The sequence below is a fragment of the Tiliqua scincoides genome, unplaced genomic scaffold, assembly GCF_035046505.1.
Source record: "Tiliqua scincoides isolate rTilSci1 unplaced genomic scaffold, rTilSci1.hap2 HAP2_SCAFFOLD_107, whole genome shotgun sequence".
In the NCBI taxonomy this organism is placed as follows: Eukaryota; Metazoa; Chordata; class Lepidosauria; order Squamata; family Scincidae; genus Tiliqua; species Tiliqua scincoides.
In genome coordinates, this window is record NW_027101359.1 from 5210 (window position 1) to 27362 (window position 22153).

Here is a 22153-nt window from a genome sequence, read left to right on the forward strand (position 1 = left end):
CTCAGGAACTTAGCTGCAAATGACAGAAGAGAAAATAACCAAATTGTGACCATATTTTCAAGATATGCGACAGCCCAGTTATTGTGGGGCTGCCCTTTCAGCAGTGACACCTCACCACAGCTCAGCAGCTGACAGTGGTGCTGGGAGACCCTGAGGGAGAGAAAGATGTTCCACGGGCCACATCCTACCCTCAGGCCTCATGCTTGACAACTCTGGTTCAGACAGCTGTGTGGCTTCTCGCCATTGTTCCAAGTCCCACTTCTGGGAACAGCTCAGTCGGAAAGCAGACAGCTCCCAGGAACAGAGAAGAAGATGACAGCCAGACCTCGGACCAGCCGTTACAAGCTTCTAGCCACAGGATGTTGTGATGACACCTGGCCTAGATGGCTTCAAAAGGCGATTGGACGGTTTTTGGAGGTTACAAGCCATGATGACCTCCATGCACCTGAGCACAGACCTCTGACTCTTCCCTCACTGCTGCTTCTGCATTCCCCCTCTTCCCCCTTGGTCTTCCTCCTCCTCTCCTCTCTCCCTTTCTGTGTGCCTCTGTCCTCAGTTGCAGCTCTCTCAGGTCTCCCTCTCCCTGGTCACTCCTTCCAATCTTATACCTCCCCCCAGTTGTTGAAACTCCTGCCCCTCCCCCACACCCCACCATCACCTCCTTTTTTGGCTCCCAGCCTTCAGCCTTGAAGTGAAAGACCTGAATACATCACTGACTGGCACCAGGGCCCCCAAACCCATCCTTCCAGCTCAGTAGAGTCGGTCAGCCCCGGCAATGACATTGATGCCAAGTGCATCACACTGGCCGATTGGCAGCACATTGGCATCGTGATGGCAAACGGTCAGTACCTGTATAACAACACTTTTAGAACCATCAAAGCCAGTGACCCTATCTACACCTTGTGGCAAAGCATTCCATAGGCTAACCTCATGCTGTGTGAAGAGCTACCTCTTTTTGTCCAATCGGTTTTGTTATATGACCAGTAGCTCTATTGCTCTGAGAGAGGAAGGAGGAAAGTTCAGGGAACATCACAACTGACTGCTTGAGTATTATTTTAAGCTATACAAGTATAAACGAGACATTTCTAATTTCTACTCAATCTTTTTTTTATCACAACCATCAACAATACATTACATCGACAATCCAAAACAATGCAAACATACACATATAATTGGGAGTGCAGAAAACCATATGCCACTTCTGCTAATTAATTCGTTGTTGGCAACCTTCAGTCTTGAGAGACTATGGTATCGTGCTAATTAATTAATCAAACTATATCTCCTACTCTAATTTCTCTTCTACTTTTACCTCTTATTATCATTTATCCATTTACCTTCCGTAAAAGCAACCTCTATGAGTTTCCCTTTCCTCTTATGAATTTTATTAAGTTTTCAATCTTCTTTCGCTTCTCTCTGATTCTCCACGGGACATGCTTCAATATTTTAATTCTATTTCCATCAACCATCGACAATACAAATCAATACAAACACACATAGATTTGGGAGTGCAGAATGCCATATGCCACTTCTGCTAATTGATCACAGTATGTCGCCTACTCTTAATTTCTTCTACTTTTTCTCTTATTATCATTTATCCATTTATCCGTATCATACATCATAAATTCTTCCAAATGCCCTATATTATATTGTCTAAATATTTACTTTCAACCATGCGTAAAATGGCTCCCATTGCTCAATCTGTATCTATTGTCATTGTTGATACAATATTTCTGAAAGTTGTCCTTTTCCGCGATTCATTATTTTTTCTATTAGTTCATCTTCCATTGAAGTTCTAAAATCTTTCCAATATCTAACATAAAATTTTAGCAACTGTTAATACCATCATAACTAAATACACATCATTTATCTTTATCTAAAACATCTAAAATAATATTAAACAAAAAATAATTCTGCTTTCAAAGGGATAACAAAGTCAACAATCTCTTGTATTAAATTCTTTACCGTCCTCCAATATAATTGCATCTTTTTGATTAAGGAAACACTTAACACTTTCCTTTTGATTCAATTTCAAGTTCTCTCTCGACTGAAGTGCATTCCCCATTTGGTGCATTTCTAGGGTTTCTCCCCTGTGTGGATTCTTTGATGCACAGTCAGTTGTCCATTCCGAATGAAGCTCTTTCCACACACCAAGCATTTATAGGGTTTCTCCCCTGTGTGGGTTCTTTGATGCACAGTTAGTGTTCCACTCTGAGTGAAGCTCTTTCCACACACCAAGCATTTATAGGGTTTCTCTCCCGTGTGGATTCTTTGATGTAATGCCAGGTGTGAGCTTTGACTGAAGCTCTTTCCACACTCCAAGCATTTATAAAGTTTCTCCTCTATATGGGTTCTTTGATGCACAATCAGTTTTCGATTCTCACTGAAGCTCTTTCCACACAGCAAGCATTTATAGGGTTTCTCTCCTGTGTGGATTCTTTGATGTACTGCAAGGTGTAAGCTCTTACTGAAGCTCTTTCCACACTGAAAGCATTTATAGGGTTTCTCCCCTATGTGGGTTCTTTGATGCACAGTTAGTGTTCCACTCTGAGTGAAGCTCTTTCCACAAACCAAGCATTTATAGGGTTTCTCTCCCGTGTGGATTCTATGATGTACTGCCAGGTGTGAGCTTCTACTGAAGCTCTTTCCACACTCCAAGCATTCATAGGGTTTCTCTTCTGTATGGCTTCTTTGATGTACAGTTAGTGTTCCATATTCAGTGAAGCTTTTTCCATGCTCAGAGCATTTACAGTGTTTCTCCCCTGTGTGGGTTATTTGATGCTCAGTCAGTTTTCCACTCTGAGTAAAGATCTTTCCACATGCCAAGGATTTATAGGGTTTATCTCCCATGTGGCTTCTTTGATGCACTGCCAGGTGTGAGGTCTGACTGAAGCTCCATCCACAATCCAAGCATTTATAGGGTTTCTCCCCTGTGTGGGTTCTTTGATGCACAGTTAGTTTTCGATGTTCAGTGAAGCTCTTCCCACACTCGGAGCATTTAAAGGGTTTCTCCCCTGTGTGGGTTCTTTGATGCACAGTCAGCTGTGAGTTCTGACTGAAGCTCTTTCCACACTCCAAGCATTTATAGGGTTTCTCTGCTGTGTGGGTTATTTGATGAAAAGTCAGGTTTGTTTTCTGAATGAAGCTCTTTCCACACTCCAAGCATTTAAAGGGTTTCTCCCCTGTGTGGGTTCTTTGATGCACAGTCAGCTGTGAGTTCTGAATGAAGCTCTTTCCACACTCAGAGCATTTATAGGGTTTATCCCCTGTGTGGGTTGTTTGATGCACAGTCAGGCTTTTCTTCCAACTAAAGTTCTTTCCACACTCCAAGCATTTATAGGGTTTCTCCCCTGTGTGGGTTCTTTGATGCACAGTCAGGTGTGAGTTCTGATTGAAGCTCTTTCCACACTCCAAGCACTTATAGGGTTTCTCCCCTGTGTGGGTTCTTTGATGAAAAGTCAGATTTGTTTTCTGAATGAAGCCCTTTCCACACTCCAAGCATTTATATGGTTTCTCCCCTGTGTGGGTTCTTTGATGCACAGCCAGATTTGAGTTCCGACTGAAGCTCTTTCCACACTCCAAGCATTTATAGGGTTTCTCCCCTGTGTGGGTTCTTTGATGAAAAGTCAGGATTGATTTCCGAATGAAGCTCTTTCCACACTCCAAGCACTTATAGGGTTTCTCCCCTGTGTGGGTTCTTTGATGCAAAGTCAGGCTTATGTTCCAACAGAAGCACTTTCCACACTTGGAGCATTTGTAGGGTTTTTCCCCTTTGTGGGTTCTTCGATGCACAGTCAGATTTCTGTTCAGACTGAAGCTCTTTCCACACTCCAAGCATTGATAGGGTTTCTCCCCTGTATGGGTTCTTTGATGCACAGTCAGGCTGCTGTTTTCACTGAAGCTCTTTCCACATTCTAAGCATTTATGGGGTTTCTCCCCTGTGTGGGTTCTTTGGTGCACAGTCAGGCTTTTCTTCCAACTGAAGCACTTTCCACACTCCAAGCATTTATATGGCTTCTCCCCTGTGTGGATTCTTCTTTGATGCACAGTCAGGGTTGAGCTCTGACTGAAGCTCTTTCCACACTCCAAGCATTTATAGGGTTTCTCCCCTGTGTGGGTTCTTTGATGCAATGTCAGGCTGCTGTTTTCACGGAAGCTCTTTCCACATTCCAAGCATTTATAGGGTTTCTCCCCTGTGTGGATTCTTTGATGCATAGTCAAGCTTTTGTTCCACCTGAAGCACTTTCCACACTCTAAGCATTTATATGGCTTTTCTCCTGTGTGGGTTCTTTGATGCAAAGTCAGGTTTCTTTTCTGACTGAAGCTCTTTCCACATACCAAGCATGTATAGGGTTTCCCTACCACATGGCTTCTTTGATGCACAGCCAGGTGTGATCTCTCACTGAATCTCTTTCCACACTCCAAACACTTATAGAGTTTCTCTCCCCTGTGGGTTCTTTGATGAAAAATCAGGTTTGCTTTCTGACTGAAGCTCTTTCCACACTCCAAACATTGATAGGGTTTCTCTCCCGTGTGAGATCTTTGATGCAAAGTCAGGCTTTTCTTGCAATTGAAGCACTTTCCACACTCCAAGCATTTATATGGCTTTTCTCCTGTGTGGGTTCTTTGATGAAAAGTCAGGTTTGTTTTCTGACTGAAGCTCTTTCCACACTCCAAACATTTATATGGTTTCTCCCCTCTGTGGATTCTCTGATGGACAGTCAGGGTTGAGCTCTGACTGAAGCTCTTTCCACACTCCAAACATTTATATGGTTTCTCCCCTTTGTGGATTCTCTGATGGACAGTCAGGGTTTTGGTGCACGTGAAGCTCTTTCCACACTCCAAGCATTTATAGGGTTTCTCCCCTGTGTGGATTCTTCGATGCACAGTCAGGTTTATGTTTTGACTGAAGCTCTTTCCACACTCCAAGCATTTATAGGGTTTCTCCCCTGTGTGGATTCTTTGATGCATAGTCAGGTTTGCACTCTGACTGAAGCTCTTTCCACACTCCAAGCATTTATACTTTTTCACCCCTGTGTAGTTTCTTTGATGCCTTCTCAATTTTGATGTACTCCTGAAAGATTTAACACCTTGAGAGCCTTGTTCCTCACTCTCTCTGTTTTCTTTTTCTTGTTCTACCAGGAAGACATTTCCACCCTGAATATCTTCCCATTGATTTCTCCATTTTCCTGTCCATCTTTGCTCCTTCTTTTCTGTTCTGCCTTGGTCTTGTACCTCATGCATGACAGTTTCTGATGACACCCAGGGGGGCTGCCCCTGATCCTCATTATCTTGTCTGTTGCTTCCTGGAACAAAAGAAAATATTTTCAGCATGGGAATAGAGAAATGGCATGTCTAAGTCCTTGTCCTCAGAGGCATTCTGGGTATATATCCAGACAGTGTTTGCAATTGGTTCTGCTTGTGGAATTCAGGGTTTTGGTGGCAAGCAAAGCAGAATCTTGCCAGCCTCTGCCCAGTCCTTGGTTAGATCAGTATTTTTGTTTACTGATTCACTGATAAGATTGAATTGTTGTACTGCACTGGTTCCCAAACTATGGGCCAGAATATGATTTTTGCTAAGTTATGAAACTGACAAGCTGAGAGCTGACAAGAGAAATGTATTGAGCCCCACAGAGACAGAGCAGCATGTACATGTTTACTCATGAGTATGCATACCTACCTTAGTTAACACTGAAGTGCAGCCTGAGGGGGAAGCAATATTACCAAAATGATCTATGAACACAGTCCCCAACACACTCTTGAGAAGGAAGTTCACCCCCCCCAGCTGATAAGGAAAAGGTTTAGAGCCCTATGGAAAGTGAAACTGAGTGATGCTACAATATGAATTTTGGTGAGTTTGTCAGCTTTTCATTTTTAGTAACTTGGGACGCAATCCTAACCCCTTATGTCAGTGCTTTCCAGCACTGACTTAAGGGCAATGCAGCTCTGAGGTAAGGGAACAAACATTCCCTTGCTTTGAGGAGGCTTCCGTGAGTGACACCCAACTGCAGGATGCAGCACACGTCCCATTGGCACCGCTATGCCAGTGCTGGAAAATACTGACATAATGGGTTAGGATTGCTCCCTTACAAGATGATAGCTGACAAGGTAAATGTATTGAGCCCTACGGAAGTGGAGCAGCATGTACATGTTTACTCATGAGTATGCAAACCTACCTTGGTTAACATTGAAGAGCAGCCTGAGGGGGAAGCAATACTCCCAAAATGTTCTATGAACACAGTCCCCAACACACTCTTGAGAAGGAAGTCCCCCCCCCCCCATTGCAAGGTGTTGTAAGGTTCAAAAGCAAGACTCAGTAGTCAGGGTGATTGTCTGCAAGCCTTTATTATGTTGCCAGCAACCAGCGTCTCAAGGAACTCCTGTCCACAGCTTTGAGAGCATGTGTCAATCTTAGCCAGACCTTTTATAACATTTTGGGTCCTTTGTTTTTGAACTTCCCATTTTGAACTTCCCATTGGCTGAAGATTTTGAACTTCCCATTGGCTGAAGTTTGACATCATAGAAGGGGCTCACTCTTCATAGGCTGTAGATAGCCTTAGAGACATTTGATTGGTGAGCTTCAAGTTACAGGTTCCAAATAAGGCAAAATTTTACATTTAAACATATGGAATACAGAGTTTTCAAGAACCAGCATAGTGCACTGTAACCTTATTTTTATTCAGAAATGGCCTTTTGGCAAGTCTTCAGAGCTTTTTTCTTGGCATGCATCTCTTTCTTGATTAAGATGGCCTTGCATGTGTTGCAAGGAGCCACCTGTGTTATCTCTTCTCCCACATTCCTTCCTTCTCAGCCAAACACTGTGCAGCTTTCTGCCAACCTTTGTTAAGCAAAGACCTTTGAACTTGCTTTTACTCTCTGCCTTGATTCTATTTGTGATCTGTTACTTTGAATACATTTAAGGGATCTATAGTGGTGTACTTTCATATATTTTAATACAAAACAAAACAAACTTTCACTATATAAAGGATTTCTTTTAAGGAGATAAGGAAAAACATCCATGAGAAAGCCTCTGTTTGAGCTGCAACTGACATAGAAGCTGTAATTTGTTTAAAGGAAAATGAGAAAAGGATTTCTTTTAAGAAAAGGATCCTTAAAAGAAATCCTTTTCTCATTTTCCTTTAAACAAATTACAGCTTCTATGTCAGTTGCAGCTCAAACAGAGGCTTTCTCATGGATGTTTTGCCTTATCTTTTCTGTTTCTGCAGGTGTTTTGTATCTTTGCTAAAAACCCTATTTCAGCCTGCCAAATAAAGCTTTCCCTTACTACAATGTTGCAACCATATATGTTTCTCCCGTTTGTAACATTTTGGTTTGCCCATATACCACTGCCAAGAAGGAGTTTTTATCTTTGAGAAGCAACTTTTCCAAATTCCAAAGCCTGTGAACTTTAGCAAAACAGCCTTCTAAGCTGTTTCCCTGTGAGACTGACAATGATTTTTTCTAACTGGAAATGGCTTTCATTATTCTATGTGTTTCTCTGATTTTATTAAACAATTTTAATATCAGACAGGTAAAACTCACTTCTAATGCTACCATCTCTCTCTCTCTCTATATGTTGGTTACACTTTAAAGACAGAGACTAATTTAAAGCATTGAAGAATAATTGACAGGCAAGCAGACATGGTGATCTCTTTGGCACTTCTATGAGATTTTGTGTGAATATCAACTAGAATAACTCTTCTAGTGTTTGTATGCATGTAACACTGTCCTTTGCTCTAAAAAGCATGAAAGAATAATAAGTTTAAACTGTAAATGAGTAAATTAGGTGTTATTAGTAACACCTGTGTTGGACTCTAGAGACTGACGTTTGGCTCCTTCTATCTGCAAGTAACATGCTAAAGCCTCTGGCTTGAGCCTAAGGGCAAGAGCCAAAGGGCTCTCGGCCCATGGCTCTTAGCAGGGGGATCGTGCCCAGAGGACCGAGGTTCCTTCCTGCATGGCGAACTGAAACAGTGGTTGGATTATTCCTCCCCTTCTGTTTAAAGGCAGGGGAGAGGAGCAACATAAACCCTCAGGGCAGCACAGTCTATTTCCAGCAGAGGAGTGGCCTGTGAGACATCCAGTATTAGGCTTGGCCTGCTTTTATCTTTTTACAAGCAGCTCTACTGGTTGTCTCTGTCTGTACAGGCCAGTCTCAGAAGGTGGGCCTCGCCACATGTGTTTTTTCTTAGGAGGGAGCTCAGGGGAGGGGAAGGTTGCCACTATCAAGAGAGTGACGGGCCAGGGGAGATATGGCGGTGGGGATTGGACAGGCCATTACAGGAGAAGGAGAACCCATCATAGGCAGATCATCTCTCCTTCTGTTCCTTCCCCCAACTCTCGGATGCCTGGTGGTCTTGGCAGTGAGTCCCTGGGAAGCTGCTGCTTTTGAATGCCATGTCGGTGAATAATAAAACCTGCATCATCCAGGATTAAATCCTGGATGAGAAAGCCAACCTGGTACGTATTACGGAGACCTGGTTGGACATGGCGGGAGGAGTTAATCTCTCCGAACTTTGTCCACCAGGTTTCCAGGTGTTGCAGCAGCCAAGATTGCAGGGATGGGGAGGGGGAGTTGCAATGGTCTATTGTGAGTCCATCTCCCTTACCAGGTGCCCTGTTCAGCAGTTTGCTGGGTTCGAGTGCTTGCATGTTGTGTTGAGAGGGCCGGACAGGATTGGGATTCTGTTGGTGTACCGCCCGCCCTGCTGCCCAACAGTCTCCCTGCCTGAGCTGACTGGGGTGATCTCGGGGATGGCATTGGAGGCCCCCCGCCTATTAGTGCTGAGGGACTTCAATGTTTATGCCGAGGCCCCTGCAGCAGGTGCAGCTCAGGATTTCATGGCTGCCATGACAACCATGGGCCTGTCCCAGAAGATCTTGGCCCCAACACATACTGCAGGACACGTGCTGGACCTGATGTTTACAGCTGGGCACGGGGGTAGTGTAGAGAAGGTTAAGATCACTCCATTGTCATGGACAGATCACTTCCTGGTAAGGTTTAGGCTTGTTGCGGCTTCTTACCTTCACAGAGGCAGGGGACCGCACTCTATGGTCCGCCCCCAGAGGCTAATGGATCCTGAAGGTTTCCTGAGGGCTCTGGGGGATTTTCCCACTGCCAAGACTGGCATCTCATCTGAGGCTCTGATTGACCTCTGGAATGGGGAAATGACTAGGGCAGTGGATGAGATTGCTCCGGAGTGACCTCTGCCACGTTGCAGACTCAGAGCGGCTCCTTGGTTCACTGAGGAGCTGCGAATGATGAAGCGGCAGGGTAGACGTCTAGAGCAACGGTGGCAGAAAACTTGTGATGAATCTGATCGGACACAGAGTAGAGCTCATTACAGAGCCTATTCCGTGGCGGTGGTAGCATTGAAGAGATCTTTTTTCTCTGCTACCATTGTGTCTGCTGAGAACCGTCCGGCAGAGCTGTTCCGTGTGGTACAGGGCCTTCTTCATAGGCACCTCCAGTAGACCAGGAGGAACACACGGTCAGCTGCTGTGACGTGTTTGCACAACATTTTGCAGATAAAATCAATCGTATTCGTCACGACTTGGATGCCACATTGACAATGTCTGACGATGTTCCCTTGGCAACTGCTTATCTGGTGTTGTGGGATTCTTTTCAGCCTGTACAGCCTGAGGATGTGGACAGACTCCTTTGGAGTGTGAGGCCGTCGGCCTGCCTGCTTGACCCTTGCCCAGCTTGGCTGATAAGAGCTGCCTGGGGTGGACTGGCTGAGTGGACAAGGAGGGTGGTCACCTCTTCCTTGATGGAGGGGACATTGCCATGTGCTTTGAAATGGGCGGTGGTTCGCCCCCTTCTGAAGAGGCCCTCCCTGGATTCCACTGTATTAGACAACTACCGGCCAGTCTCCAACATCCCGTTTCTGGGCAAGGTAATTGAGCAAGTGGTGGCGTCTCAACTCCAGAGGGTCTTAGATAAAGCGGATTATCTGGATCCTTTTCAATCTGGTTTCAGGCCAGACTTTGGGACGGAAACCGCCTTGGTGGATGACCTATGCTGGGGACTGGAAAGGGGGAGTGCGCCCCTGTTGGTCTTGCTGGACCTCTCAGCGGCTTCCGATACCATCGACCATGGTATCCTTCTGGGCAGATTGGCCGAGCTGAGAGTTGGAGGCACTGTTTTGCGGTGGTTCCGCTCCTACTTGGAGGATTGGTCCCAGATGGTGGTGCTGGGGGATGCCTGTTCGACACCCTGGCCCTTGAGGTGTGGAGTGCCACAGGGTTCAATTCTGTCCCCCATGCTATTTAACATCTACATGAAACCACTGGGAGAGGTCATCTGGGGGTTTGGAGTGGGGTGCAATCAATATGCCGATGACACCCAGCTCTATCTCTCCTTTCCTCCAGGCTCCAGGGTGGCAGCTGAGGTCCTGGAGCGCTGTCTGGAGGCAGTGAGGATCTGGATGGGGGCTAAAAAGTTGAAATTAAATCCAGATAAGACAGAGGCTCTCCTGGTTCAGAAATCCTTGATGCAGGTGCTGGACTATCAGCCTGCACTGAATGGGGTTGCACTCCCCCTGAAGGAGCAGGTCCGCAGCTTGGGGGTCCACCTGGACTTGCAGCTGCTCCTGGATTTCCAGGTGGCAGCTGTGGCTAGGGGGGCCTTTGCTCAGCTTTGGCTGGTGCGCCAGCTGCGGCCATACTTGGATCATGCAGACCTGGCCACAGTGATCCATGCCACGGTGACATCGAGGCTAGATTATTGTAACACGCTCTATGTGGGGCTGCCCTTGAAGACGGTTCAGAAACTGCAACTAGTGAAGAATGCGGCGGCCCGTGTGGTTACTGGAGGTAGGCGGTTTGACTCAGTCAGTTCGCTTCTCCAGCGGCTGTACTGGCTGCCCATTTGTTTCCGGGCCCAATTCAAGGTGCTGGTTTTGACCTTTAAAGCCCTATACTGCTCTGGGCCAGCGTATCTTAGAGATCGCCTACTCCTGTAGAATCTGGTTTGTCCTCTTAGGACATCAGAGAAGGCCTTTTTACAAGTGCCGCCGCCTAAGGAGGTATGTGGGGTGGCGGCAAGAAATAGGGCCTTCTCAGTAGTGGCACCAACACTATGGAATTCCCTTCCCTTTGACTTAAGAATTGCTCCCTCTCTTGACACTTTTCGTCGAGGCCTGAAGACCCTTCTGTTTAGACAAGCCTTCTGAGTTCCTGGCCTTTTTAACATCTTTTTAAACATCTTTTAATATCTTTTTTAACATCTGGTTACAGGCCTGATCCTTTTCTAATTTGCTTCGCTATGCTCTTTTACCTGGTTTTTTTTTTTCTTATCTGACTACTGTTCTTATATGTTATGTTTTTTTTTCTGTTTTTGTTATGATATATGCCCCAGGCCTATAGTCAATTTACAGGCTGGATAGAGCAAGGCTAGGCCCTGATGTCTTGGCCTGCATACATGCAGTGTAGCACTGATGCATCATGGGATTGGCTGATGCAATACCCAGCAATACCATGTCACCAGACATGTCACCAGACAATGAGTCATAGGATCACCAGATTGTAGCCCGCCTCTCATTGGCCAGTGCCAATATATATTGCAGCATGTGCAAGCCACTGCATGGGAGATGTTATGTGGAGTGTCTGCGGGAAGCTACGTCGGTGGAGTTGGTGATCGGAGAATTGAGAAAAGTGCTATCTTTGCTGATTGCTTTCGGAACTGCCTTTGCACTGTAAATATTATACATACTTCAAGTAAAGGACATCTGGTGGTGGAGCACTGCCGTGTGTCTCGTTATTTACCGGGAGTATCTGCCTGACCTTGAGTCTCTGGAGCTGCGGTGTCGGCTGAGTACTGCAACAGTTTTTAAATTATGTTTTGTAAGTTGTTTTTTAACCTTGTTTGTAAGCTGCCTTGAGTCCCTTCTGGGAAAAGGTGGGGTAAAAATAAAGTTAATAATATTAATAATAAACCGTCTTTGCTAAGATGGGCATTTTTCTGCCCATTGTTATCTGTCTTTAGTTTGCCTTGCAAACAGAGAGCCATCATGACGGGAGTTTCCCTGTATCCCCCCATCTACTCCCATCCTCCCTACGTTCAAAGCGAATGCCTTGTATTCAATATGTGTTGTTCTAAACTTTATCTCTTACTAGACACCTTGCTATGCTGCCAAGAGCAACCTTGACATTTTGCCAATTCAGCAGAGCTTGCCAATTCTTAGTGGAACTGCCTGCTTTCAATTTCCATGCTTTTTCCCTAAGAGAAAATAATATGGCTTTTAAGCTTTTTAAGCATTTTCCCTATTAAGCATTTGCCCTAATGGTATATTACCCAGGTCATTCCGTATTACCCCAGTCATTCTGTCACCTTCTATCACTCCCAGCTCACAAGGAAAAGGTTTAGAGCCCTATGGAAAGTGAAACTGAGTGATGCACATTTACTTGTGGGTAGGTGCATGTGCCTCAGCTATTATTGAAGGTAAGGCAGAGGTGAATGCAAGGCCCTGAGTATGGTCCTGATCCAATAAACTTGGAGCTCAACAAAGGCTCCAGAATGTGGACCCTCCCCTCACCGTATAGAAAAGGAGAAAAACAGAGGCCTGAATGGTTGGTAAAGTGAAACTGTTTCTGAAGGCTCAGAAAGCTGGGCCCCAATAGAGTGTCACTTTAAATGTGGGTCCCAGTGGGGAAAAGTTTAAGAACCACTGGACTGGACTTTATGTATTTTGCAAATGCCATGAATTTAAGATAAATGGACCATTTCCCAGAAAGGTAGGACAGGAATGGTGACCTCCTGGAAGGAAGTGCTTCCTGGAACAAAGTGCCAAGTAAGACAGAGCAAGTTAAGCATCTGTACAAGGAGAGGGAGGAAGAGAAGGAGAAGGCAAATGTACTCTCTGCGTTTAAGAGAGGAAGAGCAGGATGAGGACAAATAAGAGAAGGTAAATGTATTCTCTGTTTTCTAACCTTAATTTTCAATTTTAGCTTTACCTAAAGTTAGGACTTCATCTCACCTGAGGGAGGACTTCTCAGGTCCAGTAATTTGGGGCACAGGAGCTGGGTGAGCACAATAAAAGTAATACTTAAGTGCTTACTTAATTAAAAGCAGTAAGGTAGACTTTAGACAGGGAGCTGATTCTGAAGGGAGTTACATCCCAAGTCTACATAGGCCTACTCTGAGGAGCAGCAGAGTCTACTGGAGAGTAAGAGCTCAAGGCAGAGACACTTTGAAACTAAACAAAACAGAGGAGGAAAAAGAGGAAAGGAAGCTTTTCTACTTCATTTAAATTTACCTTACTCTTAACCCAATTTAGAACTTAATCTAAGTTAGAACATAATTTAAAGGTCCAGTAAATTGGGACACAGGAGCTAATTGAGGGCCATCAATCAATCAATCAATCAAAGCAGGAAGACATAATTTGGACAGGACACTGCAGCTCCAGCCTAAACAGGTCCACTCTTGAGTTGACCAGAGTTTACCTGAGAGTAGGAGACCAAACTAAACAGAAGAAGAGAGTAAAATGAGAAATCACACTTACTGTGCAATCCTAATGGCATCCTGGGCCGACGCAAGTCGCAAACATGTTGTGAAGCACATTTGCACCTCTATGGAAGTCAGCTAGGCCAGTGCAGGAATATGCACCAGACCACAGAGGCTGCATCCAGCCTCCGCAGTGATAGAGGAAGATAAGTTTGCGCTGGCATTTCCAGGACGGAGCAAGAGTCTGGGGGGCATGGGGAAGGCGGGTGGGCGGGCAGCATGAGATGGGGCCAGGATCCAGCAGTTCTTCCAGAACCCATCGCAGCCTTATGAATTATATACAAATATTTATAGGCCATCTTTTAATAAGAAGCTCCAAAGCAGCTCATAGAGATCAAAACACAATACAAATTTTAAACAACATCTGTTAAGAGGAAAACACAGCTGCAAAAACACTTAAAAAATAGAAGAATCCTGCTGGACACAACCACAGGTCTGCAGAGCCCAGCCTCCTGCTTCCAGCGTTGGCCAGAAAAAAGGGCTCAGAGGAACAAAGGCAGATCATCTTGGCCAACAGTCCTCTCCTGTCCTCTCCTGAACCTAGAGGTTCCACACAGCTGTTGTGACTAGTAGTAATGGATACAACCGGTTCCGAAGGATCTTTCCCACTGCTTTTAAAGCTATCTGCTTGGAACCACCACCACATCTTGTGGCCCTGAATTCTGTGAGTCAATGCTAATACTTTTGGCAGTTGTGGTGAAAGAGAAGGCAGAATATCCACCAAGGCTCATTGGAGAAGGGCTGCCTTGTCTGGCACCCACCTTCCATCTCAAGAAGAAAACAGATTAGGCAGCTTAGCCTGGTCTCCACCCCCAGCAGGATGAGTTGGTAGGAATCCAGTCAGTGCTAGAGTGGGCAGTGCCATCGTAGCTGGGGCAGGCCAGGAAAAGTTTTGAATGCATTCTTTTCCCTCTCACACAAGGACGCTGGACTAGATGGGCCTATGGCCTGATCCAGCGGGGCTCTTCTCAGGTTCTTATGTTAAATGAGGACATAAAACTTAGGTGAAAATGTTTCACTAAAGGGACAGCTGCATTATTATTTTGGGTTTTGATCGCTTACCCCCACAAAAGCCAGAGGCCTCTTCATCCAGTCCCTGAGCATCGGGCACCCACGGATCTTCCCCTCGTTCCAGCTGGGCAATGAGGTCAGGCTTGGTGGCTGGAAATCGCCCTTGGGAAGGAGAAGAGAACAATAAGTTCAGCTGAAGGTCCATGAACCCTCAGAGCTCTCCCGGTGAAGGCAGAGAAGAAACCAAAGGAGTGAAATCATTCTTGGACAGCAGGGCTCGGCAAGCTTCTTCTGGAGCATGGCCAAGGGCCGCGTCTGGGAGTGGAGAGTGAGCTGCGTTCATCCCTATATCTAATAAATGAAGGGAAGAATAAAAAACCCAACTAACTATGAAAGTTTGTTTCACTTAAGTAATAAATACTGTAAATTTTATTATTACAAAGCACAGCTTCTAATTTGAATTAGACACACAATTTAAATTATGGATGGTAAGTGAAGGAGAACGCCTGGCAGTTTAGCTATACATTGCGCCACAAGTAGGAAAGACAAGACAGACACATAACTGTGTGGCAGACAAAACTCAGCCATTTCCGAGGAATCCAAATGGGGGGTGTGCATCCTGCGCCAGCTTCTCCACGTCCCTCTTAAAACGTGGGGCAAGAACAGGTCACAGTATTAACAATGACCAGCCCTTAAACCTCCTCTCTGGAAAATGATTTGCCCTTTTCCTCTCTCCCTGCCATGACCACAGTCATGCCCACAGTCCAGTTTATGCCTTGAGTTCAGTTTAGGCCTGCAGGCTGCACTCCTTTTCCTTCTGGAGAGAAACCCCACTGGACACAGTGGGACTTCCTTCTGAATAGACGTGCCCCGAATCCTGCTCCATTTCAGTTGATGGATGCAGTTCAGTTCAGCTCAAGTTCATACAGGAGGCTGATCCATCTGGCTTGGCTCTGTGAGTGCTGCACCCCCCAAGCAGTGGGCACTTGACCCTGATTCCGTCTCGTGTTCCACACTTTGTGGGCGCTTTGCAAGCCAAGCTGGCTCAACCTGTTTGATGCTGGTGCTCCAGGCTGCTGGGCTCACCTCCCTCTGCTCCTTCTCAGGGCCTTTCGGAGTCTTGCCCTGTTGCATGAGAGCTGATGCTGGGGAGTCCCAGTTAAGTTTGATCTAGTGGTGCAGAGTCTCATTACTCGTGAGTAGCGCACTCCGTCAAGCATAGCAAGCTGTATGCTACCCATATTCTGTTCTGAGCAAACCTCAGAATCACAGGGCCTGAACCACAGAGAGATGAATGCTGCAGTTCTCAGGTGGGAGTGCTCTTCCCCCCCATGAGCTTGGCAGCAGAAGTGCCATCAGTGCCCCAGTTATGTGCTGAATGGCTTCACCCTCTGCTTAGCATAAAGCTTTCACCCCATGATCATGATATCGACTCCCCCCTGCCTTGTAGCTGCCATATATCAAGGAAGAAAAGGGGAGAGGGAGGCATGGCACCGTGTTTGGGGCTGGGGCCGTCCACTTGGTTTAGGGTCTCATGTTGTTTGGCAGACCAGATCCAGCTCATGGGCCGTAAGGTGCCAATTCCTGTTTCAGAGGCAGCAAAAAGTCTTCCTGAAAAGGAAAAGGGCTAGAAAAAGCCATTGGCCGCATGATGGAAGGAGCCCCCTTACCCACAGAGGCCACATTCCGGTAATTCTCCAGCATGACTTCCTTGTACAAGGCTCTTTGGTCTGGGTCCAGCAGAGCTGCCTCTTTCTCGGTGAAATGCACGGCCACATCCTCGAAAATCACCAGACCCTGCATGAAGAAAACACCCTCAGACATTGTCCAGGACCCCAGACCTTCCTCCGCATCTCCGGCACAGGCAGGAAATAAGTGGCTCCCAATCCAGACAAAACATCCACACTTCCTTTCCTCACCAGAAGAAGCATGCAAGTATGTATTTTCAGGTATCAAGAATAATCTTTTCCTAATCATGTATCCAGATAGTTTTGTCAGCAGTTTAGACTCTGCAGATGTACATGTAAAATGTTTGGGGAAAGCTGAATGAGGAAGTTGGGCATTTGCTGTTGTCATTGGCATTTTGTCTGCTCTTCTGCTTACACGGAGGGAAGATTTCGGATGATCTGCTGGGAGAGGACAGTTCTTATCAATATCCTGTCCAGGCTTTCAAGGAGGGAGGCCTTACTGTTCAGTGATGGGCAGCCCAGTCCTCACCTGCACTGGCATAACCAAGGCCTGCGCAGCAGCCAGCATAGGTTAGGAGGGGGCTAGAGGGGAGTTTTTCCTCTTACCACAAGTAACATCCCAGCCAGCCCTAAGGGGTTACTCGAATCTCCACCGGCTATATAGCTAGCAGAAGTCCAAGCATCCTAGTGTAACACTGGCTCACCCTGAAGAGGGGTTAGGATACAGCAGAGGAGGCGTCAGCTGATTCTGCCCCCCTCCCAGGCCCAATTCACCCACCCTCCAATCTGCGCCTGTTATTTGCTTAAAGAGGAGACTGAGAGAAAGATAACTTTCAATAAAAGATTATAGTTTTATTACAAAAGCACAAAGGTAAACATACTGCACATGGAGAAATGATAAGTGTATATTGCTTGGTCCTAATGCTTGAATTCAATGTACCTAGCTCTCATTGTGGTTGTGTGTGAAGAGTATTTGGTGACCTTTTTTTTTTTTAAGTCCCAGGTAGGACTTAACCCACAGCCTCCAGCAGGGGGCTCACTCCAGGAGCTTAACTGTGGGTTAAGTCCTACTTGGGACTTAAAAAAAGAAAGGTCAAAAAAGAGCCTGCCTGGGACTGAACTTTGAGGAGTTTTGCAGCCTCAACTGGCCCCCCCTTTTGGCAACTGGCAACCAACCTTTATATTTTGCAGCTATGGAGCACCTTCCCACCTAAAAAAAAAAAATTTATTCCTCATAGGGATTTGAACTCCAAGCCTCTGGCTCCACAGACCAGCACTTTAGCCATTGAGCCATAAGAGCTTTTAGGCTCAAAGTGTTTGGAACTAATACTTGAAGCGCTGATGGCCACCAGCTGGGCTCAAGACCTTATATTAGTTCTGAACACTTTAACTATAGGCTTTCCTGTAGCCCAATGGAGCACCTCCCCACCTAAAAAAAATGGGGTGTTTCACTCCAGCTGTGGCAGGAGTGCTTTTGCTATCAGGGAGCTCACACGGGGTATGTGTGTGTAGTAGTAGTAGTAGTAGTAGTAGTAGTAGTAGTAGTAGTTAATGACTACATCTAGTTGTAGCTTATTACTTATTTCTCTGATAAAAAGGTTTATAAATAAATAAATAAATAAATAAATAAATAAAAGTTGTGAGTTCCTGCACCTTTTTTTTTTTTTAACAAGTAAAGCACTGTGTAACCCTATGTACTCAATAAAGTAAACATCCTTTTACTACATTGTTTCATTGTCTGTTGGGGACAAAGGTTCAGAATCCTGCCTAGCCATTCAGCAAGCTACCAAATACTCATTGAGGACTAGTAACTTGAGGGCTGAGGCTTTAATTAAAGAAAGTGCTCAGTGCCTGCAAGGGATAGAATTAAGCCTAGAGGGTCTCAGCCCAGACTGCAGCCTGGACTGAGACACTGGCACATACAGGGTGGCGGCAGTACTACTGAACAGAGGTCCTTGAGGACTCTAGGGTTCAAGAACCAAGAACTCTGAGCACCCCAAAACCCTGGGAGTTTAAGACACGGTGTTGCTGCCAGTCAGAGTACACAGCCTGGGACAGGCAGACTGAGGGGCTGACTCCATATCTCCACTTCCTATGTGTGAAGCAGAGTATTCCTGCCCTGGATAGTGAATGTGGATTTGTCATGGAAACCTGCTGATCCTGCCCCCCTCCTGGGCCCAATTCATCCACCCCCCCAAACTGCCCCAACCCAGAAATACCTCCTCCCCAGAACTTTCACCACCCTCCCAAAGCCGCTGCACCGCTCAGCAGTGTATGTACCTCTGCCAGTGGCCTGGATAGAGCATCAGCAGGGTACCCCCACCGGCACTGCCAACTCTTATGGACATTTGAAACACCTTTGGCCAGTGCAGGGACCGCTGCAGGCACAATTTAAGATTGTGCTGTCAATCTGGGACATCTCCAGCTAGTGTCCAGAATTTCAGCCAAGCCAGGCCCTGCCTGGGACTCTCGGGGTGTAGCTGCCAGTCTAAATACACAGCCTGGAGAGGCAGACTGAGGGTCTGGCTCCATATCTCCATTTCCTATGTGTGAAGCAGAGTATTCCTGCCCTGGATGGTGAACGTGGATTTGTCATGGAAAACTTTATGGCAGGAGGTGTGTAGCTTCCTGTTAAGGCTACAGACCTGCTGAAGACAATACTGCTTAGACCAGTAGACCAGAATGGTTCTCACACATTTAGCACTGGGACCCACTTTTTAGAATGTGAATCTGTTAGGACCCACTGGAAATGATGTCATGACCGGAAGTGACATCATCAAGCAGGGAAATTTTTAACACTCCTAGGCTGCAACCCTACCCACACTTACCCCGGAGTAAGTCCCATTGACTATCATTGTTAAATGAATATACATAGTAGCTTCTTAAAAGTACAGGTCTGTCACATTTCCCCAAATGCAGTCACATCCCAGGCGAGCATCAAGTCTTTATATTAAAACTAAAATATTGAAATGAATGGGGACCCACCTGAAATTGGCCTAGTGGGTCCTGACCCACAGTTTGAGAAATTACCATAGTCTTTCTAGAACATCTTTTATTCAACTTCCTTCCTTCCTTAACCTGTTTCTGCCCAACCCACAGGTGTGCCTGTGTGATCCTTGTTGTGTAGATGCAACGTTGGGCAGAAATGACTTAATCTTAATTTTTTCATTTAGATACTTGATAAATCAACATTTTAAATGTTCACAGTGGCCTTTTGCTGTATTGTCTATAAGCGGCAACAGACTTTTACACATGTTGCAACTGTCTTGCTCGTGGTTCCCCACCACAAAACTACCAATGTGCTCCTAAAACTTCATACCTGAGCTGGATCTGCGGTACCCATTTGGAAGTCCGAGAGAGAAAGAGCTGAATCCGGGTCGCCAGTCTGCAGTCTGTGGGAGCAGAAAGAACAAGGCACGTCAGGGCTGGGTCTTCTCAGCATCACGTCCTGTCCCAAAGCCTGGAAAGCAGCAGATGGAGACATTCTGGAGTGAAAGTCTCAAGGGGGAGGTCTGGATTTTGGCTCCTCTCTTCCCCAACCTCTGAAGAAATTCTAGCATCAGGTGTTGTGCTGGAAAATGTGTGATAGAACCAGAGGTTGCCCATAAATGGCTTTCTTGAACACTATTAAACACCCCCGACCCAACTGCAACCATCTTTGTGGTTGTGTTCATTGGTGCAGCCATTTCTAGCAAGTTTCCCCAAAGAGAATCTGTGCTCAGGACAGGGGATCGTCCCCTCCCTCCCTCCTCCAGCACAGGGAGGTCCACAGGCGAGCCATTCCCCCCTCCACACTGCACTATTCCTGGGTGTCGCACAGACCACCCACCTCTGCAGCCACAGACTCTCCTCCAGTGCAGAGTGCAAAGGGAAGATCCTGCCTGTGCTTGGGGGTAGCAGAGCAACCAGGTCCTTCTCCTTTGCCAGCCTCCGCGAAGATCTCCTCCAATCAAGCAAGAGAGGTGGAACATGAGTCCCAGGAATGCTTGAGCACTGCCCTCCCCCTGGATCCAGAGCATGCTGGGAGGTGTAGTTCTGTGTTGCTTTTGCCAAAGATGCTCACACTACCTTTGCTGCAGCCTTTGGGGAGGGAGGAAGCTTCTGGTTGCCCCTGATGTGCTGCCACCGCTGGAACCAGTGCAAAGAAGGACGAGTTATGGGCATTCGACTGGGATGAAGGGAGAGTGGCAGGTTCAGCTCTGTCCTGCAAGCATCTGCCTCTCCTGGGATCCCGGCCAGAGATGCTGAAGGGATCTTCTCTGCAGCCTTTGGGGAAAGGCTTGCCCACCCTTGTCACCACCCTCCTGCTCTCTGTTTCATCCTTTTCCCTCCCCCTTTGCGAAGGGGCCGAAAAGAAGCTCTCTACCCCCTGATAAAATCCCTCTCGGAGAACCTTCCTCCCTGCCCTGTTTGGGGGCCACCCACAGACATCTGACTGGACTTGACAAACCTTGAGTCTGATCCAGCCTGAGTTCTTACATTCTAATAAAGAAGAAGAGAAGTAAATGAACTCTTGGCCCTGTAATGTAGAGCCTCCATGGATAGCAGCAGTATACCAGTGGGGACAAAGAAGCTGCTTTGGGGCTTTCTGGTGGCCAGTGTTGGAATGCTGCCGACTCCATGAGTCTTTGGATGGATCCAGAATCAGCCTCGCTGCTGTTTGCATGTTCCCCTCTCCCCCGCTTCATATATTTTCTCCCCAATGACTCTTCACCTTCTCCTTGAGATCTCAGAATCTGCCCCATTGCTCCAATGCCGGGAAGGGAGGGAGAGAGGGACATGCCATTTCCCTTCCCAAGGACAGAGTAGAGGGAGGTGGGACAGGAGGAAAAACTGACTTCTTCTTTCTTTAAACTTTAAAATGCTTTCCTAATTGAGCCAGAAAAGGGTTAAGGGGATAGAGAATGAGAGAATGAGAGAGAGTAGAATGAGAGAGAGAGGAAAGACCCCTTCCTGTCAAATCCCCCCCCCCTTTTCTCTCTCCAGCCTTGGACCTTGGATCAAAGGGGCAAGGCTCCAGGTGAAGCTGCCCCCCCCTCTTTTCTGACTGATCTCCTGGGCTTGTCAATAGCTGGGTGACAGGCAGAAGGCCTCCAGGGGAAGCTTTCCTTGCAGCTGGACCTGCAGTGACAAAAACACTTCAGAGCTGTCAAGGTGTCAGTGAATAAACATACAGCAAGGAAAGACTGTTGCCTTCCCTTCCGCTGGAAGCATCTGGCTGGCCATGGTTAGGAGCCAACTCCTGCAGGAGATGGACTCTTGGTCTGATTCCACAGGGTGCTTCTTATCCTCATCTAGTTCTAGTCAAGTCTGTTTTCAGCATCACACTAGGATGTTCTGGGGGTGGTGCCAGAAGGGAAATAAAGTGGCTCTGTAGGTAAAATTAGAACAGATGAAGTAGCAAATGCATGTGCTTAAACTATGGAACTCTCTGCCACGTGATATGCTGATAGCCAGTGACTTGCGTAGAGCTAAAACATCTGACTAATGCATGGAGGTGAGAACTACAGGCAGATATTAGCACTGGAAGAGGCCACCTCCTCTTAAGAGCAGCTGCTACTGCCCCTCCTTCCTCCCAGGTGTTTCAGCCAAACGGACCTTGCATTTCACTCGCGGAATCTGTACTGTTTGGCACTATTTGGTGCTACGCTGACACACACTGAGATCACTGCCAAGATGTAAAGGTTGGTCCAGCTGATTCCCACCCCTTCATGGATCCAGAGAGTTCACCAGCCGTTACTTGCACAATTACTTGCCCTTCACAGTCATGAGATCTAGACACGTTTTTTAAAAGATATGTAACAATGATAAGATAGCAACTTCTGCTTGCATAAACTCACAGACTGAAGATCAGTCCTTTAGATCAGGGGTGCCCAAACCCAAGCCCTGGGGCCACTTGTGGCCCTCAACTCTCAGTGCGGCCCTAAGGGAGCCCCCAGTCTCCAATGAG

At 46.5% G+C, this 22153-nt stretch overlaps 1 protein-coding gene across 1 annotated transcript in view; it reads right to left on the bottom strand.

Annotated features, from left to right (window-relative positions):
- Window positions 1-1082: 1082 nt before the first annotated feature.
- The window catches only part of LOC136635840 (zinc finger protein 850-like), a 42622-nt gene continuing 21551 nt past the window's right edge, over window positions 1083-22153 (bottom strand). The window contains exon 6 of the mRNA XM_066610960.1: window positions 1083-5020. Coding sequence (XP_066467057.1) covers window positions 2074-5020 — 2947 coding nt within the window. The 3' untranslated portion in view covers window positions 1083-2073. The remainder of the gene's footprint in view (window positions 5021-22153) is intronic.